Below are 15,047 nucleotides of genomic sequence, written 5' to 3' on the forward strand. Positions count from 1 at the left end.
TTTGTAAAAGGAGGAGAAGATGAGGCCATTAATGTGCAGCCCTGGCTGGTTCGAACTGTTCACGGCCGATTTGCAGCCAGTGCTCTGTAGGCTTGGCAGGAGGGAGATCTGTTATTGAGGCCTTCTGCCTGCACTTAGCCCAGCGGCCATTTCTCAGGGAATATTGATCAAAAGTACTCACCTCCACCATCTCAGGAGCCTAATGCAGTCCCTGCGTATTCATGTGAAAAAAAAAAAGCTTTTCTTCGCCAGGCTATTTTCTGAAGTCAAAAAGATCCTTTCAGGAGCTATAATAGCAAGCCCCTTCCCACTTCACACCCTCGGTGAGAGGCACACTCCAATTTTCAGACCCCCAGGACCCCATGTCAAGGTGGAAGCTGACAAGTGTGACCTCTTTATGTAGAATATTCTCCGTCAAACTCAACAAGCATTTTGCTGGAGGGATAGGTGGTAAATAGAAGTGGAAGATTAAAAATTGCACCTGGACACAGGGAACTGGAAGGGAACTCTTATCCCGAGAGAATTTATTCATTTATTCTTTATTTCCCCAAATAATGTTTTGAATAGAATTTTCGATTACAGACACAATGTCCTCTGATATATAAGGCAGGAATATCTTGGTATGAATGTACGAAAAACAAAAACAAAAAAACCCCAAACCCAAACCGAACATCTAGTCGGTGTTTTTCTTGTCAGACATGGTACAAAAGGGAGGATGCTAACTGGGACCCCTGATTTCTCATTTGTGCTTTAAGAGGCAAAATCTTCCAGACAATTATTTCTAAACATGGCAGCCTGTTACATATTCTCACCCCCTTCAGCTTATCTAATTTCATTTAGGATGGTAGAGACTTGGGTATTCCAAGTACTTTTAATTTAAAATGATAACAATTAAAAAAGAAGCAATCTCCAGTTCCAGAAAATTCTTTTATATCACCCAGAAAGAGCATCATTTCAGAGTTCCTGCTGTTTTGGTGGTTGTCATCGGCTGTTTTTGGAGGGCACATCTGAGAGCCTATTTGGGACAGAGAGGGTGGTGCTCTTGTTTAAAATGCCCCTGATTTCTGGGGCCGTCAGCAGGGCTTGTTGTCTGGGGTGAGGATGTGGTTTAAGCTGCAGTAGGCAGTGGGCAGGGAGACTCTGACCTCAGTTTTAGGATCCAGTTTCTTTTTGCTCTGCTCAAGGGCGGTCTTTTGGGGCATGTAATGACATTGATGTCTTTACCTTCTCAACTCCTCAAACATAAACCTTTTCTCGGAAACAACAAACAGAATATTGTGACCAAACTGTGGCAAGAGCTCAATCATGCTGCGGATCTGTGTGTATAGAATGCAGCGGGACCTTCTAGAGTGTGGCACAAATCACCGTGTAATGACCTATCTGTTCTTGTTTCTGGTTCTTTGCCATTATCTGTGCTTCAGATCTGAAGATATGAGCAAAACCCCAAAGGTTTTCAGAGTAATAGAGGAAGGCATCATCTTTTTTTGCCCTTTGGGAGTATCCCAGTAAAACAAGCTCCCCGATGCTGGAAAATGCTGGTCACTGTTGTGCCTGATCCAAGTGAGAGAAAGGTCAGGGTGGCTCCTGAGTTGGCCCCAGGGAAAACCTTCACAGGGACCAGAAGGAACATGGAAACTACTAACAGTCTGTGCACCGATGAAGATCTGTGATTGCTGCTGATCAGAGGTGTGGTAAAAAAATGGCCTAGGAAACCTAGCTCCTTCTTGGAGCTCCACTTTCTAGCTGTGTGAGCCCCAGCGAGCCATCTTTGGTCCTCAGTTTCAGTAGCCACAGAAGGAGGTGGTTGGAGCCCACGCTTGACAGTCTAGCCGATAATCCTGGTAGACCAGATACACAGGGATGACGTTTATAGTGTGTTCCATCTCCCTGACCTTAGCTTTTTGATTTGAAAAATGAAATGCAGTTAAAACCATTTCCATTTACAGAAGAGTAAATGATAATAGTTCCCCTTGACATAAACTGTTTAATAAATCAAAGGGGACTCAATTTAGTTTATACACAGACACAAGACTATAACACTAGCTCAAATGTGTACACATGTGAACAAATAAATGTCCGAGTCTTATTGCTGAGGGATACTCTGCAGCAAAAGTAAAAAACAAGGCATTTTTCCAGTAATGGAGTATTTTATTGGCCAGGGTGTACCTTTAAGTTACTCTTTCTTTAGGCATCTGGCAAAAGCCAAGAAAGGTCGAGGAAAGCATTACTTGTAGCAATGGTCCTTTTGGAACAAGTGGAAGTTGGATTCTTTTTGAAATTCTGCTGAAGGTCTTGCATAATTTGGTCTAAGATTTGATGAGCAATTTTTGAGAATGACTGGAAGTATGATGACTAGGATACCCTCCCCAACGCCTCCCCCGTCTTTTAAGACAATAAACTGCTTTGTGAGACTACCATAACACTATCCTGTGAAATTCAAATGACTATTTCTAGATCTGAAAAGAATCCATAAATTATCCTGGAGGGATTGGGCCATCTACGAAGTGGGATCATTAGGAAGGGCAGGACACTACACTGAGCAGTTAGTTCCTCAGGGGCTCTTTGCTCTTGTTCCCTTCACTCCAGGATACCTGTGCGGGATGGGGAGTAAGGGCTGCCCAAAGCATCACAATGGTGTTGGTTCAGTGTCTCAATCCACATCTATATGTAGGTCAAGGTCCTTGAGAGGGCAAGGGGGACTTTAAAAAATTAGATGCTGAGGTTCTATCCAGACATGGTAGACCAGATGGAAACACCTACGAAGCTTCCTGAATGATTCTTGTGCACAACAAGGCTGGTAACCACGGCTTCTAGAAAACAGAGCTCTCAGATTGCATCAAGTTGTGTTCTATGAGGAACCAAGTGGTACAAGCACTTCCTACCAGTCCAAGGCTTTAAAAGGCCACATCAGTTCAGGCTCTTCCTCACTCCTGGGAAGGAACCTGGACCCTTTTTGAGGTCCCTGAAATGTCTTGTGTTACGGACTCAACAACTATTTGTGAAATGGACCAATGGTTGATTTTTAGGTAGCTCGACTGTCCAATATGTTGGAAGTTCCCCAGTGCCCAGAGCATGGACTAGCCCAAGACGCTGGTGGAGACCATCTGGCCAGGCCGTTGAAACGTGACGGTTGGAGAGGTGAGACAGGGCCATCAATGGGGCCTCAACCACACCAACAGGGATTGGTATTACCTTTTATCACCACTTACTCACAAAGACAAACACTCAAAGTCAGCCTCTTGCTCATCAGGGCTGGGGATTCCCTACTGACTTTACGTAAACACATTTGTAAATTTCCCCGGAGTGGTACTGGCTACCATTTTGGATACATAATTAAGTTTTGGTTTAAAAAAAAAAAAAAGGCTTTTGAGCAACTCTGATAAAACAGAACACAAGCCATCCTTTGTGAGATGCCAGGATAAACTTTATTTTCCTAGAAACTATAATGAAAACGAAAGAAACATGCACCTAAGTGCTGTGTTTCTACTTTATTAAATCATCACAGTAAATCAGAATGAAAGAGAGGTGGGTAGACTGGAAAGTCGAGCGGCAGTCATCAGCGGAGCTGTGTGCTTTTCCGGGTAGGCACACGCCTGCAAGGGCGGACTGTATGAAGGGGTCCAGCCCACCGAGGCCTGAACCCAGATGTGGGGCATGAGGCAAATTAAATAAGAGAGAGCAAAATAAAGAGCAAATGACATCCTATAACTTAATTCCCCATATTTATCGGTTTCTCTTTCTTATTTACATAAACTAAATGTTGTCGACCTGAACTCATAAGAAAACATTCACTTAATGTGTATATCATACACAGGTACTGAGTGCAGCTAGAACAGTGGTTGTTTCATGTCGAATTTCCCTCCAGTAGATACAGACACGACGCAGTCCCATGTGAGACGTCACAGTAAGTTGAGCTCCAGCTTCCAGACGATACAGATGGACCTGGAAGGGAAGCGCAGGCTGCCACACTGGGAGGAAGGTCAGGAAGACGTGATTTGCATGGTCTGTGGATCTGAGTGATCTCTTGTTCAGAAGGCTGGGGGTCCCGTCCGTCAGCCCCTCTTGTGAAGACAAGACTTGCCTCCCCTTCCTCCCTTGGCTTTTAGCAAACTGCAGCCGTCACTGCATGAAGACACCATGACAGTCACTTACCCAAGCGAAATTTCCTTACTACTGTCTACTACTTCAGATTTTACTATTTTTAAGAAGTCATCGTTTTGTTTTTTTAAAGTACAAAAACCTTCTTAGTAAGGCTATGGGACATTAGCTTTGCTTTGGACGGAAATCAGTGTGTGCAGAGATCAGTGTGAAGAGAAGTGGGGGGACAGGCTTGGCCCTGCCCAAGATCCAGCAAATCTTACCCATTTGGGGCTGATTAGGGCCACTTTTGCTCACAGATGGCTGACCTACTAATGTGACGAGTCAGCACTGGGACTCAGGTGGGTCCCCCCCGGATGAGTGACCCTCGATAATTTTGCTGGAAAGGCATTTATTGCAAAAAGCACAATATTTGCTTTTCTAAGTGAAGAAAAAAAAAAAAAGAACTTGATCATCTCAATTTTCCACCCCAAATAACAAAAATGATTCAGGTCCACGTGATTGTAAGCAAACCTGGCTGCTAGGTTTCCTGTTTCCCTATTCCACACCACCGCTGCTGCTGACAGCAGTGGGCTCAGAAGCAGCTCCAGTCCCCAAACCACGGCTCTTAGGGATGTTAAAATCAGTAGGAATGACAGGAAAGGTCTAGGTATTTGCTGCCTACAACTTAATTTCCCATTTGCAGGATAGGAGGACTGGTTCTGGGAGATTAAATGGAATCATGAAATAGGGAAGTTCAGTGCGACTTCTGCCACAGGGGATTTCTAGAGCCTGGAAATGAAATGTCCTCCCAGAAGCTACTGGCTGTCAGAGCCTGCCTGGGACTCTGGATCCCAGGTACGGGTGATGTGCTCCCCTACAGGAATGAGGTCTGCACTTTGTAAATATCCAGTGGAGCAACTCAACACGAGTCTGGAGTCTGAGCGACAGCGGACAAACTGTGCAGACCCGAAAGTCCAAATTATTAAAAAGATAGGGGTGGGCGGCTGGGGCAGGGGCGGAGAAGATAAGAATCGTGGCATTTGCTGACACAACAGAAAATGCTGTGACATTCGTGACTTCATGCCACGAAGCCCCCAGTGAGCCAACCAACTGGGCCCATTTACCGAACAGCCCAAAGTGACTAAGGCTTACTTCTCTTTCTTTCAGGTTCGGGTAACCCGCAAGACACTCTGTCTGTGAGTCTGGGCCTCATGCCCTACCTGCAGTCCTCTCTAAAGCTGAAAAACAAGTTCTCTCTAGACTTAGAAGGTCTATCCTTCCCTAGGAATTTCTCGATCCTTCCTCAATTGTCCCGTAAGCAAGCCTGGCTCCTGGGTCTGCTTGTTTCTCTCCAGCAAGGGTCAGGTACCAGCCAAAACAACGCAACGGTGGATGGAAAGAAGTGACTGGTCAGTGAAAACGGCCACTCTGATGGACTGAGAGGGCTCAGCGGACTCACCAGGAAGGGGACCAAAGCTGCCAGGGGGGACACATAAGTGGGCACAGAGCAGAGAGGCAGAGAGTTAAGGGAGGCAGGGAAGCACCCTTTCAGGGACCGATCTTTCTTGGGTTCCTAGTGCCTGTGTTCTATGTGCTGCCCACCCATCCCTTCTGGAGATGGGCTGCAGGCCTAGGTGAGAGGCAGAGGGCCAGAGAGCTCTTCCTAACTGAAGTTCCTGTCACTGACACCCTCAGACACCCAGCAAGGATGCTGGCCAAGCACAGCTGGAAGTTCGGGCTTTTCATTTCTTTTTCTTCTTTTTAAACAGATTCAACATGGCTTTCTTGGAATCAAAGGGGTAGAAAGCCCCCATTTGTGCCATGGCCCTCCCCCAGCAGTGGACAGGAGAGCACAACTGCAGGGCAAAGCTTCTGGAGGCAGAGGGACATCACAGGGGTTGGGGGGACTGTCTCACTCTAGCTTCTGGGTTGGTGTGCTCCTGTGTGTTGATGTGGGGGCTGTGCTGAGCTGGGCCCTGGAAGCTTCCTGACCTACAGGTGCTTTCATAGGGATAGGACTCTGTTTCCTCCAGGATGGCTGGAAAAACCTCTTCCCAGTTAGTGGGCATCAGGCACCAGGTGGAAAACACTCAGCAACTCAGATAAAACTTCTCCTGGGCCAAAGGCCCTGGGGAAAGCCAATTTCCATGATGATGAAATTTTTGAGTAAACCATAAATCCTAACATTAAGACCTAGTGAAATCAATGCAGAGAAAATTCCTCAGTTTAACAGCTGTTTTGCCAGCCCTTCTGTGAATCTTGCTTGGGTTTATAAACAACTCGGGGTATAGAAACCAGTTGCTCTCCACCCCTTCCCAAAAGCCCAGAATCTTCTCCTGTCATCCCAGCCGGGAGCAGTGGCATCAATGCCCACGAGAGCGGGTCTGTCTCTGGTTGTTGGCGACCTTCCCCTCTTCTTCTTTGGAAGCTCAAGTTTCGTGAGGTTCTAGGGCAAGACGACACGGCCCGGTGAGAAAGTCCAGCCCGCGACATTCTGGTGGGGTTCCCCTTTAACTTCGGAAGCCCGTTAATGGGAAGATGTGTCGAGGACACCAGCAGAGCAGTCATGTTTCCCGGAGTCTCTGTGTTTGGGGGTTCGGGGTGGGGGAAGGGGGCGTCTCATTGATCTCCTCCTTGCCAAGAGGCGCCATGAGTAGGCACTCAGGCTGGCGGCCAGGGCCCTGCAAGGGAAGCAGAGAAAAGCCAAGTCACGGCACCAGGAGAGGCCCTGAGGGCACAGATCCAAGAAGAACCTGTGGTCCTCAGGACACATGGCACCACTTCCTCAGAAAGGCTTTGATGATCTCCCTTTGTCACTGGGGCAGAGATGTTTGCTGAGTGAATCAACACGTGAATGTCTGTCCTCCGGATCTTTACTCTAGACTCTTGGGCAGCAGAACCAAGCTATGAGTCTTCCTGAAATTCACCCGACCTCACCATCCCATCCACAAGCGAAGAATGAAGAGAAAAAGCCCCTCATTGCAGTAAGGGGAAGAGGAGCCAGGGAGGCAGCAGCATGGCCCAGACAGAGTCCATGAAGAAGCCAGGACAACTTGATGGACAGCTTCAGGGACCCCTGCCTGTGTTATTATTTACGTGCATTTACATATTGATATTCACCTGATGAGTTACAACTGGATTCTTCCCCAAAGGGTCTGAGAGAGGGCTCAGGACCAAATTGCTTGCTAGAATGGGTCCAGATGAGCATAGCGCTATTTAACACTAGAGGGAAGAGGAGTAGAATCCAAGCGTGCGTGTCTGCACCTCTCCCCTTCCCCAGGGCAGCTGCGAGGGTGCTCAGAGGAATCCAGGAAAGCCTGCTGCAACACCCAGCCCCAGTTGCTGCTAGAGTCTGGTCTCCCCCGGGGCCGGGCTGCGAGGGAGAGGCTCTGTTTCATCACCCCTCTTCCCCCGCAAGCTAATTTTAAGCTGGCTGTGTTATACCCCAAGCTTCCGGGCTCCAAACAAACCCCAGAAGCAGGCTTTCTGTCCTCCTCCCAGCATGCTTCACTTCCAGGGGTTTGGCCTTTGAAATTTTTATTATTATTGGCATTTGCGATTAATTGATGTAAGTTGTCTTATTCACAGACAACATCTTTTCTCATTTTCTGACCTTACCTTATTGTTTCTAGGAAGAGCCTCTGAAATCAATACCCACAAACATGCTTGGGCCTGAGAAGATGGCCTTCCCCAGTGGGTTCCCAATTCCAGCGCCTTAAGGTGCCCACCGTGGAGGGGGGTGGCTCTACCATCTCTTGACTGCCGGTCTGGTCCCAGTAAGGCCGGGCAGAGAGAGGAAATGTCTGGGGCTCTCTCCTGGGGTTCTCATCTTTTAAAAAACAGGCTGCTTTTGACAAAGGCAGTACAGCTATACTGACCTCCATGACAGAAATGGCATTGGTAAAAGGTCTCTCTCTGTCCCCTCGGGGCTGGACACAGGGGTGAACAAACCTGATTCAATCCTAGATGATGTTCTATTTTGAAACACTTTCACTTTGAATTGTCTAAGATTTTGCATTCCTCACTAGGAACCACTCTACCCAGTATTGTAATCAGATCGATTGGGAGAGAGGGAAGGAAAAAGAAAATAAAAAGCTAGCAAATGAAAGAGATGAAATGATGTTCAAAGCTATGATATTAAATGAAAGAGTAATTGTAGATGGGAAGGAAATATCGAACACCCCCAGTCGGGGAGGGCAAAGGGGGCGGTGTTGCATGCTGCTTTCCAGCAGTGGGGCAGGATGGCAGGCAGACAGACGGACAGCAGGTAGACAGAGGGACGGCAGGCAGGCAGCGGACTTTGAGGAATGCATGAAGTTCTGCAAAACGAACACCACCACCACCCCCCGTCCCCGCAATGAAAGCCGAGCCCCCCCGCCCCGCCGCCCCAGCCAGAGCCTGCGTGGCAGTGCCCCTGCATTCCTCCAGTCCCCTACTTCCCCACTCTGGCACATCCCCAGCCTGTGATGGCTCCTGCCGTGCCCACTGCACCCCGTGATTGATGGGGAGGCGGCAGCTGGGGAATGGGCCGGTGGGCCACAAAGGAGATAATTCCACTCGCAAGCTGCCGGCAGCCGCTCCACTCTGTTCGGCCCTTTCCTCCTGCTGGAAGCCGGGGGTCTGTTCAAAGAGCACTCAAGCCCCACTTGGCTGCTCTGTAGTAGGAGCGGGAGAGGACGCATGCATACGGGATCCCAGCCCGTAAAGACTTCTGCAGGAGGCCCCCACTCTGGAGAGCACTGGATAGCCCCACTCTCCTCCACCCACCACGAGCACTGGGGTTGGTGGGGGCACATTGCCTCTGGGAGCTCAAGCCAGTGGGCCTGGTTTGGAACAGTTCTGGGACTGAGCCAAAGCTGCAGCTGAGGGCACAAGAAAGGGCTGCTGGGCGGTAGGGTCGGCTCGCTGTGGCAGGGGCTGCTCGTCTGCCCTGCAGGTGGAGGAGGGTGATGCTGTGGATGAACCCACAAGTCTAGATGCTAACATTCCATCTGCGTAGCTCCTGAGATGGTGATGGGCATCTGTGCCATCCGTTCCTCTGTGGTGACACGGTTAATAAATGACAGCTCACTGGTGTCCTCCCGTATTATTGTGAACATCATCACCATCTGGTCTCTCTTCCACCTGTGAGCCCACGAGTTGGTGCAGCCCCGGATGCCTCCGGCCAGCACTGCCACAAGGTGGCACCGGGACGGGCCTGGACCTCAGAGCCAGGGCAGAAAGGAGAAGCCCACGGAGGTCACACCTGCTGCCGCCAGCCTGCCCTCTGGGTCCTCAACTGCAGCCCATCCCCGGGTTCTCCACCCTCTGTGTTCCCCCAGCTTTTGTCTTCTTCCTCCCCCAGCTGTTCCATTCAACAGCCCCCCAGACAACCTGCCCTCCCTGCACGGAGGCCTCGGAGGCGCCCATTAAGGCAAGCGGTCAAAGGCCGGCCCAGCACGTGCCACATCTTATCAGCCCATCTCAACATCCTGCTCCTCCTGGCTTGGGCAACAAAAAAGAGGGCGGCCGCGGGTCCACGGACTCCCCGTGGCCCCGCACACAAAAGGGCGGGTGACAAAGACATTTTCTGGGATGGCAGGTGTTGGTGTCGGATTCCCCGCAGAGCGCACGGGCAGAAGAAAGGCGAGGCTGGGTTTCCCCGGGCAGCACAGACATGCAGGGGCAGGAGTGTGGGCAGGGCCCCTCGGGAGGGAAGGTGGGAGGCAGCAGGCACTCAAGGGGACATTTCAGCACGGGGTTAGCCCTGGATGGAGGCGGGTTAGTGAATTCATGCACCCCTCCCCGAGAGCACAGTGGCTGGGCAAATCCCAAGCCTCAGTCTTACCTTGCTCAAACATCGCAATGAGATCTTGACATATTTTAATCTGAAAGGAGAGAACATGAAATCAAATGAATACAAGCCCAGTAAACCCACAGCCCAACCTGATAATGAACACAGTGCTAATAATACATTTATTCCTGTGCTGCTTGGGTGTTGTCACAGCTTTGGAGATCATTACGAACTGAAAAGTCACTTAAAATTCTCCTTGGCAGGACAGAATTCTAGCTGCCATCACATTTATAGATGTGAAATGAGAGAGACAATAGCGTTTCTAGGATGTGTTGTGTAGATGCTGCTGGGAGCTTCATGAGCACCAGGCGGCACTGACCACAGGCCCCTTTTCCTGTCACCCCTTATCTGCAGACTGATTTGGTCGAAAATACATCAAAAATAAGAATGTTCAAGAGGAGCATTTGGAATTCAGTGGATGACCTGAAAAAAATACTTGCCAGGCTCTAAGTGTGCAAGTTTGTGTGCCTCTTCATTTCATTTCACAGGTTTCTGAGGTGTACACAGTGTGTTAATTCAGTACTAGTGTCAACGGTGATGTGACAGTCCCCAGGGAGGAGGCAGGCAGCCTGCTGCATAGTAGGCAGCTGGGTAGGGGGCCCTGCTGTGGTGAGATCGGACTGCAAGCTCACCCTCCCGCCCAGAGCAGGAGGATCTCAGTAGTCAAGCTGACCCCGAGACAGGATCCGAGTTTTATGGACTTGGTGACAGGTTTTCTTAATTCCCCCCCACCCCTCCCACAGACAGTATATTTCCTAGTGGGTTTCCCTTAGCAAGTCCTCAGCCTCATTCTCTACCAGGCATAGCTCCTCACCCCAACCCCCATGCCACTCCTGAATTCAGTGTCACTAGACCACCATCAAATCTGGACAAAGGACATTCATCAGTGACACGGACTGCTGTCTGCTCAGCCGCAGTTGTAAACTTGGATTGTCTGTTGATCCTGCCTGCCAAGGTTGGCACAGGGAGCAGGGCCAGTTTCTAAGACGATGGTTCAGAAGGCTGTCAGAAGGACCACTGACATACTGTTAAGTGGGGTTCTCCAGAAGAAATGTGCGCCTCTACAATCTGTTGAAAATTCATCCCCTCTGCAGAATTATTTGGGGTTAGGAATTTCAGGATAAATGGCCTGCTCCTTCTCTATACATTGATAGTGCTCTAGCCCAGAGGAAGTGCTTGCGACTGGCTGCTTGCTGGTAACAGACTAGAATGTTTTCCATGAATCCTGGATAACACAATGATCTCGATTTCCTGCTTTCTCCCAATGCACTGTGCTGTGCACAGTGTGGCACCCATTTCTGTGCACGGAAAATGGCAGGCGTACAACATCTCTCCGAAGGTCTCTCTTCTTTCAGTTGGGGAGGCCCAGCTTTTCAGGGTAGCCCCACGCTACCTACCCTCTCCAGTGTGAGCAAAGGGTCTCTTCATGAAGGGACTCCTTGGCCTCCCTCCGCTGCAACCTCTTCAGCGCTGGTTATGCTGGGCGTACCAAGAAAGCAGATGGCGCAGCTAACAATGGATGACTTGTTTGTAATTGCTGATGAGGACTGGTTTGCTCCTCTCCCCAGTGCGTCCCCAGATGCAGCCTGGTGTGGTGTGCTGGACCAAACAGAATGTCTCAGTAACTGCCAGTCCATGGGTGAGTTAAGGAGATGCAAAGACAGAGACAGTTGGAGGCTGCCTTAATTATTCCGTGGGGCTCAAATGTCACTTGCCCTTGACACACAGGCAGTGCTACTGAAGGGTGGGGGCCTGCACTTGGAACAGAGGAGTAGGGCTGTCAGCTTCCTGATACGTCCCTGGGGGTGAGCGTGAGGTACCTGCTAGCCTGGGCAGCATTGGAAGGCACCAGGAGAGAGTACATGGGGTGTGGAGAGGAGGGACGGGAAGGAAACAGTAGGCGTGTGATGCTTAGGGGGATGTGGGAGAGATACAGAGCGTAATTACTTCCTCTTTTCATCAACTGCGCACCTGGGATGTGCCAGGTTCTGTTCCAGGCTCTTGGTTACAGCCGTGAACAAAGCAGATGAAGCTCCTGCCTGTGGGGGGCTTTGGTGGCTGAGCTGTGGCCTGCATTCTAGCAGAGTGGTACCACCCCTTGGGTGGGCAGCAAGATCTTATTTTTTATACGCTGAAAGCCCAGATATAGGTATGGCAATTAAACAAACACTTGGGATTTCTGGTGTTTTGGGAAGAGGAGACAAAGGAGGAAATCCAAATGTCTTGGGGACCTCTGCGGTGGGGACTGGAGCCACACCAGGTGGGAGAGACTCTGTTTGCGTCTAAGAGAAGGGGAGTGAGGCCCCTCTGGAGAGAAGCCTCTGCGTGTCACGACACACCAAGGGGCTAAAATGCAGGCACTTGGTGGCTCTGAGTGGAGAATCCAGAAGCCACTCGTAGAGAAAGATGTCCTGCTTTGTGGGCCTCTTGCAGCTTCTTGGCTACTCCGGGTATCAACGAGGATTTGCTACAACACAGGAAACAATAGTCTTGATTGGAGGAGAGCTGTGTTCCACACAGCTCTGCCTTGTGGTCTTTTTGAGGCTTGTGTTCTTGGGCAGGCCTCACCGGGAGAGCGGAAGAGCAAGGATTTGAATGGAACTTCTCATCTCTGAGGAAAGGCTGCCATCCGGGACCGCCACCTGGGAGGACAGTGGGCAGAGTCGGACAGGAAAAGCTTCTCCTTGGGTCCTTGTTATTGAACAGTCAGTGTGGAAAATGATGAACTGGTTCAAGATAATTGAGGAAGGGACTGGTTTTGCGAGCTGGCATGGCTGAGGGAGAGAGACAGTGGACCGCGGTTCCAGCTTCAGGCGCACGCTAAGTATCCTCCCAGCAGGAAGGTGGACAGAGTGGAAGATCAGAGAGCTGTCTGGGCTATTCAGACCCCTTGGAATGGCTCTGAGGAAGGGAACAGGTGCAGCCATGGATGGGGTAAGCCTGCCTACATGCTCAACTCAACACTGGCAACTCAAGAGCAGTGGGAATTAGCCAGCTTAATTAACATTTCCAAATGGCCCAAGGATGGCTTCCAGTATTTCCAACCCACCAGCAGTGGCTGTGTCCTGGCCCTGGCCCTGGCTCTGGCTTCTTCTTTTTGGTCGTTGGTCTTGCCCATCAACTTTGGTTCCGAATCAGAAAGCTGGGACAGCTGGACCAAAAGGCAGGCAGGCAGAGAGCGCAGGTCCTGTGTGTGTGCACGTGCATAAGCACCTGTGCAGGGACTTAGCAAGCAAGTGGGATGCCCATGGAGTTCTCTAACACTCTTCTATTTTCTTCCACAGCTATAATGTACTTATATGGCTCCATGGTTAAACTGAACTAAATTATACATTTAAGATTAATATCTTGGTTTCAGCTTTTCTTGTCAGGCCCTTGCAGAGACAGAGGTTTCTAGACCATCTTGCTATCTCACAGAACATGAATACAAAGATCTCGGTTACATCTTAGCCATGATAGGACTGTTCATTGTACCAGACTGAATTCACATCTCAGAAAGTGGCAAAACAGTACAGACAGTTTATAGCAGCAATATTCCTAACAGCCAAAAAGAAGGAATAGTCAAATGTCCATCAACCGATGAAAGGATTTACATGGATGAATTATATGGTAGGTGAATTATATCTCAATAATGCAGTTTGGAAAAAATGGCAAAAAGGAACAGAAGGTGATCTGGGCAACAGCCCTGTCACTTCCTTTCCCAAAGTGATACAGCAGAAGTGGCTATAAGTTTTGGAAGAATCAGGTTCTCCCCCCCACCCCGTGGATGCCCAGGGAGGCAGGGGGACAGGGTCACCTAGCGGATGCCAGCAGCAACTCTCCTCCTGTGTCACACCACAAACTCTCAACCAACCATCCTCAGAGCAAAGAAAATGGGGCTGTCCCTCAGACCACACACTAATCTTTCCTTCGAGGTTCTCTTGGGTTTATCCTAACTTGAGTTTATCCATCCCCTAAACACCCAAGAGCGGCCTCGGGTGGTGAGGTAGGACAACAGTGTAATTCTCCTCAGGACATGTTAGGATTCTGTGTGCAGCTTGGGACAACTTTTTACATTCTCTAATAATCAGCTGCTCAGGAAAACTTAGCAGTGTTGTCTGCGGCGACTTGAGAGAAGACAGGGAATTCCAGTATCTGTCTGAGGTGTCTGAGGAAACATCAAAGAAACAATGGGACTGTCTGGTTGTTAAACTAACGAAAGCCACCCTGTTGTCTTCAGACAGGAAGGAAGCAGTTTTATTCCATAATTAAGATGTTTTCTATATGTGAATTCTTTCTGTGGTGTTTCATTTGCCTCCTAAGGTAGGCAACACTTTGGTAACTTTCAATTACATTTCTCAGTTATCTGTGTCGAAGTGGCTGTGTATTTGCCATTGGACACACTGTAGAGGTCAGAAGTCCTATAAAATAGTCCTTTTGGCCTTTTGGGAGGAGCATTTTGCCTTTGCCACAAAAGAAGGGCTCCCCCCCCCCGCCACAAGCAGGCCCCAAAAAGCAGGGGGCCTCTCCAGGCGGGCAAAGAATCTCATTTGGCCAAGCCCCTGAGCCCTGGTCTCGACACGACCAGCCGCTTGATAATGAAAAAAACCAGCACTCCTCAGTTCCCAAACTGCCAAAGAGATGAATCTTGCACTGTGGAGGGCAGACTGTGGGGGAAAGTGTGCAGTCATGTGATTTCTACATATAGGTAAAGAGCCTTTACTACTCATCGATTGTTCTAGAGACTGTTTTTCTCAGAGCAAAACAATGCCAAGGAATCTTCTCTCTTGTATCCTAGATCTTATGGCTCAACGGAAGTCCTTTTATGTGTCTTCTGTGCACCGGGGATGGTTATCTACCATGATTCTCCATGCCATCCCACGGGTTCCTGACGACTGGATTCTGGTGTGAGTCTGGCGGAGGGGAGTCTTAAGCAGGTGGGGGACAAATGATCACAGGTCAAAGTGCTGCCCCATCCCCTTTTCATTTTCTTCTTCCCACCACGCAAATCTTCCCCTGCAAGAGGTGGGTGTCACGTGCTCCCCTCACCTGTTCCATTCCAGTTAGGGGCTGCATTCTGTGGCACCAGGGGGAGGGATTGTCATCAGGGGCCCCTCTAGTGGCTCCATGGAGAATGTTCGGGGTAACATCTCTT

General features: G+C 49.5%; 1 protein-coding gene across 8 annotated transcripts in view; it reads right to left on the bottom strand.

The window, feature by feature from the left end:
* Positions 1-3,402: 3,402 nt before the first annotated feature.
* RALGAPA2 (Ral GTPase activating protein catalytic subunit alpha 2) overlaps positions 3,403-15,047 on the bottom strand; it is a 324,605-nt gene continuing 312,960 nt past the window's right edge. For all 8 annotated transcript variants that reach the window (XM_032351550.1, XM_032351548.1, XM_032351549.1 and 5 more), the window contains 2 exons: positions 9,908-9,947; positions 3,403-6,761 (listed from right to left, as the gene is read on the bottom strand). In XM_032351550.1, coding sequence (XP_032207441.1) covers positions 9,943-9,947 — 5 coding nt within the window. In that variant the 3' untranslated portion in view covers positions 3,403-6,761; positions 9,908-9,942. The remainder of the gene's footprint in view (positions 6,762-9,907; positions 9,948-15,047) is intronic.

The sequence above is a fragment of the Mustela erminea genome, chromosome 7 (genome assembly GCF_009829155.1).
Source record: "Mustela erminea isolate mMusErm1 chromosome 7, mMusErm1.Pri, whole genome shotgun sequence".
NCBI classification, from domain to species: domain Eukaryota; kingdom Metazoa; phylum Chordata; class Mammalia; order Carnivora; family Mustelidae; genus Mustela; species Mustela erminea.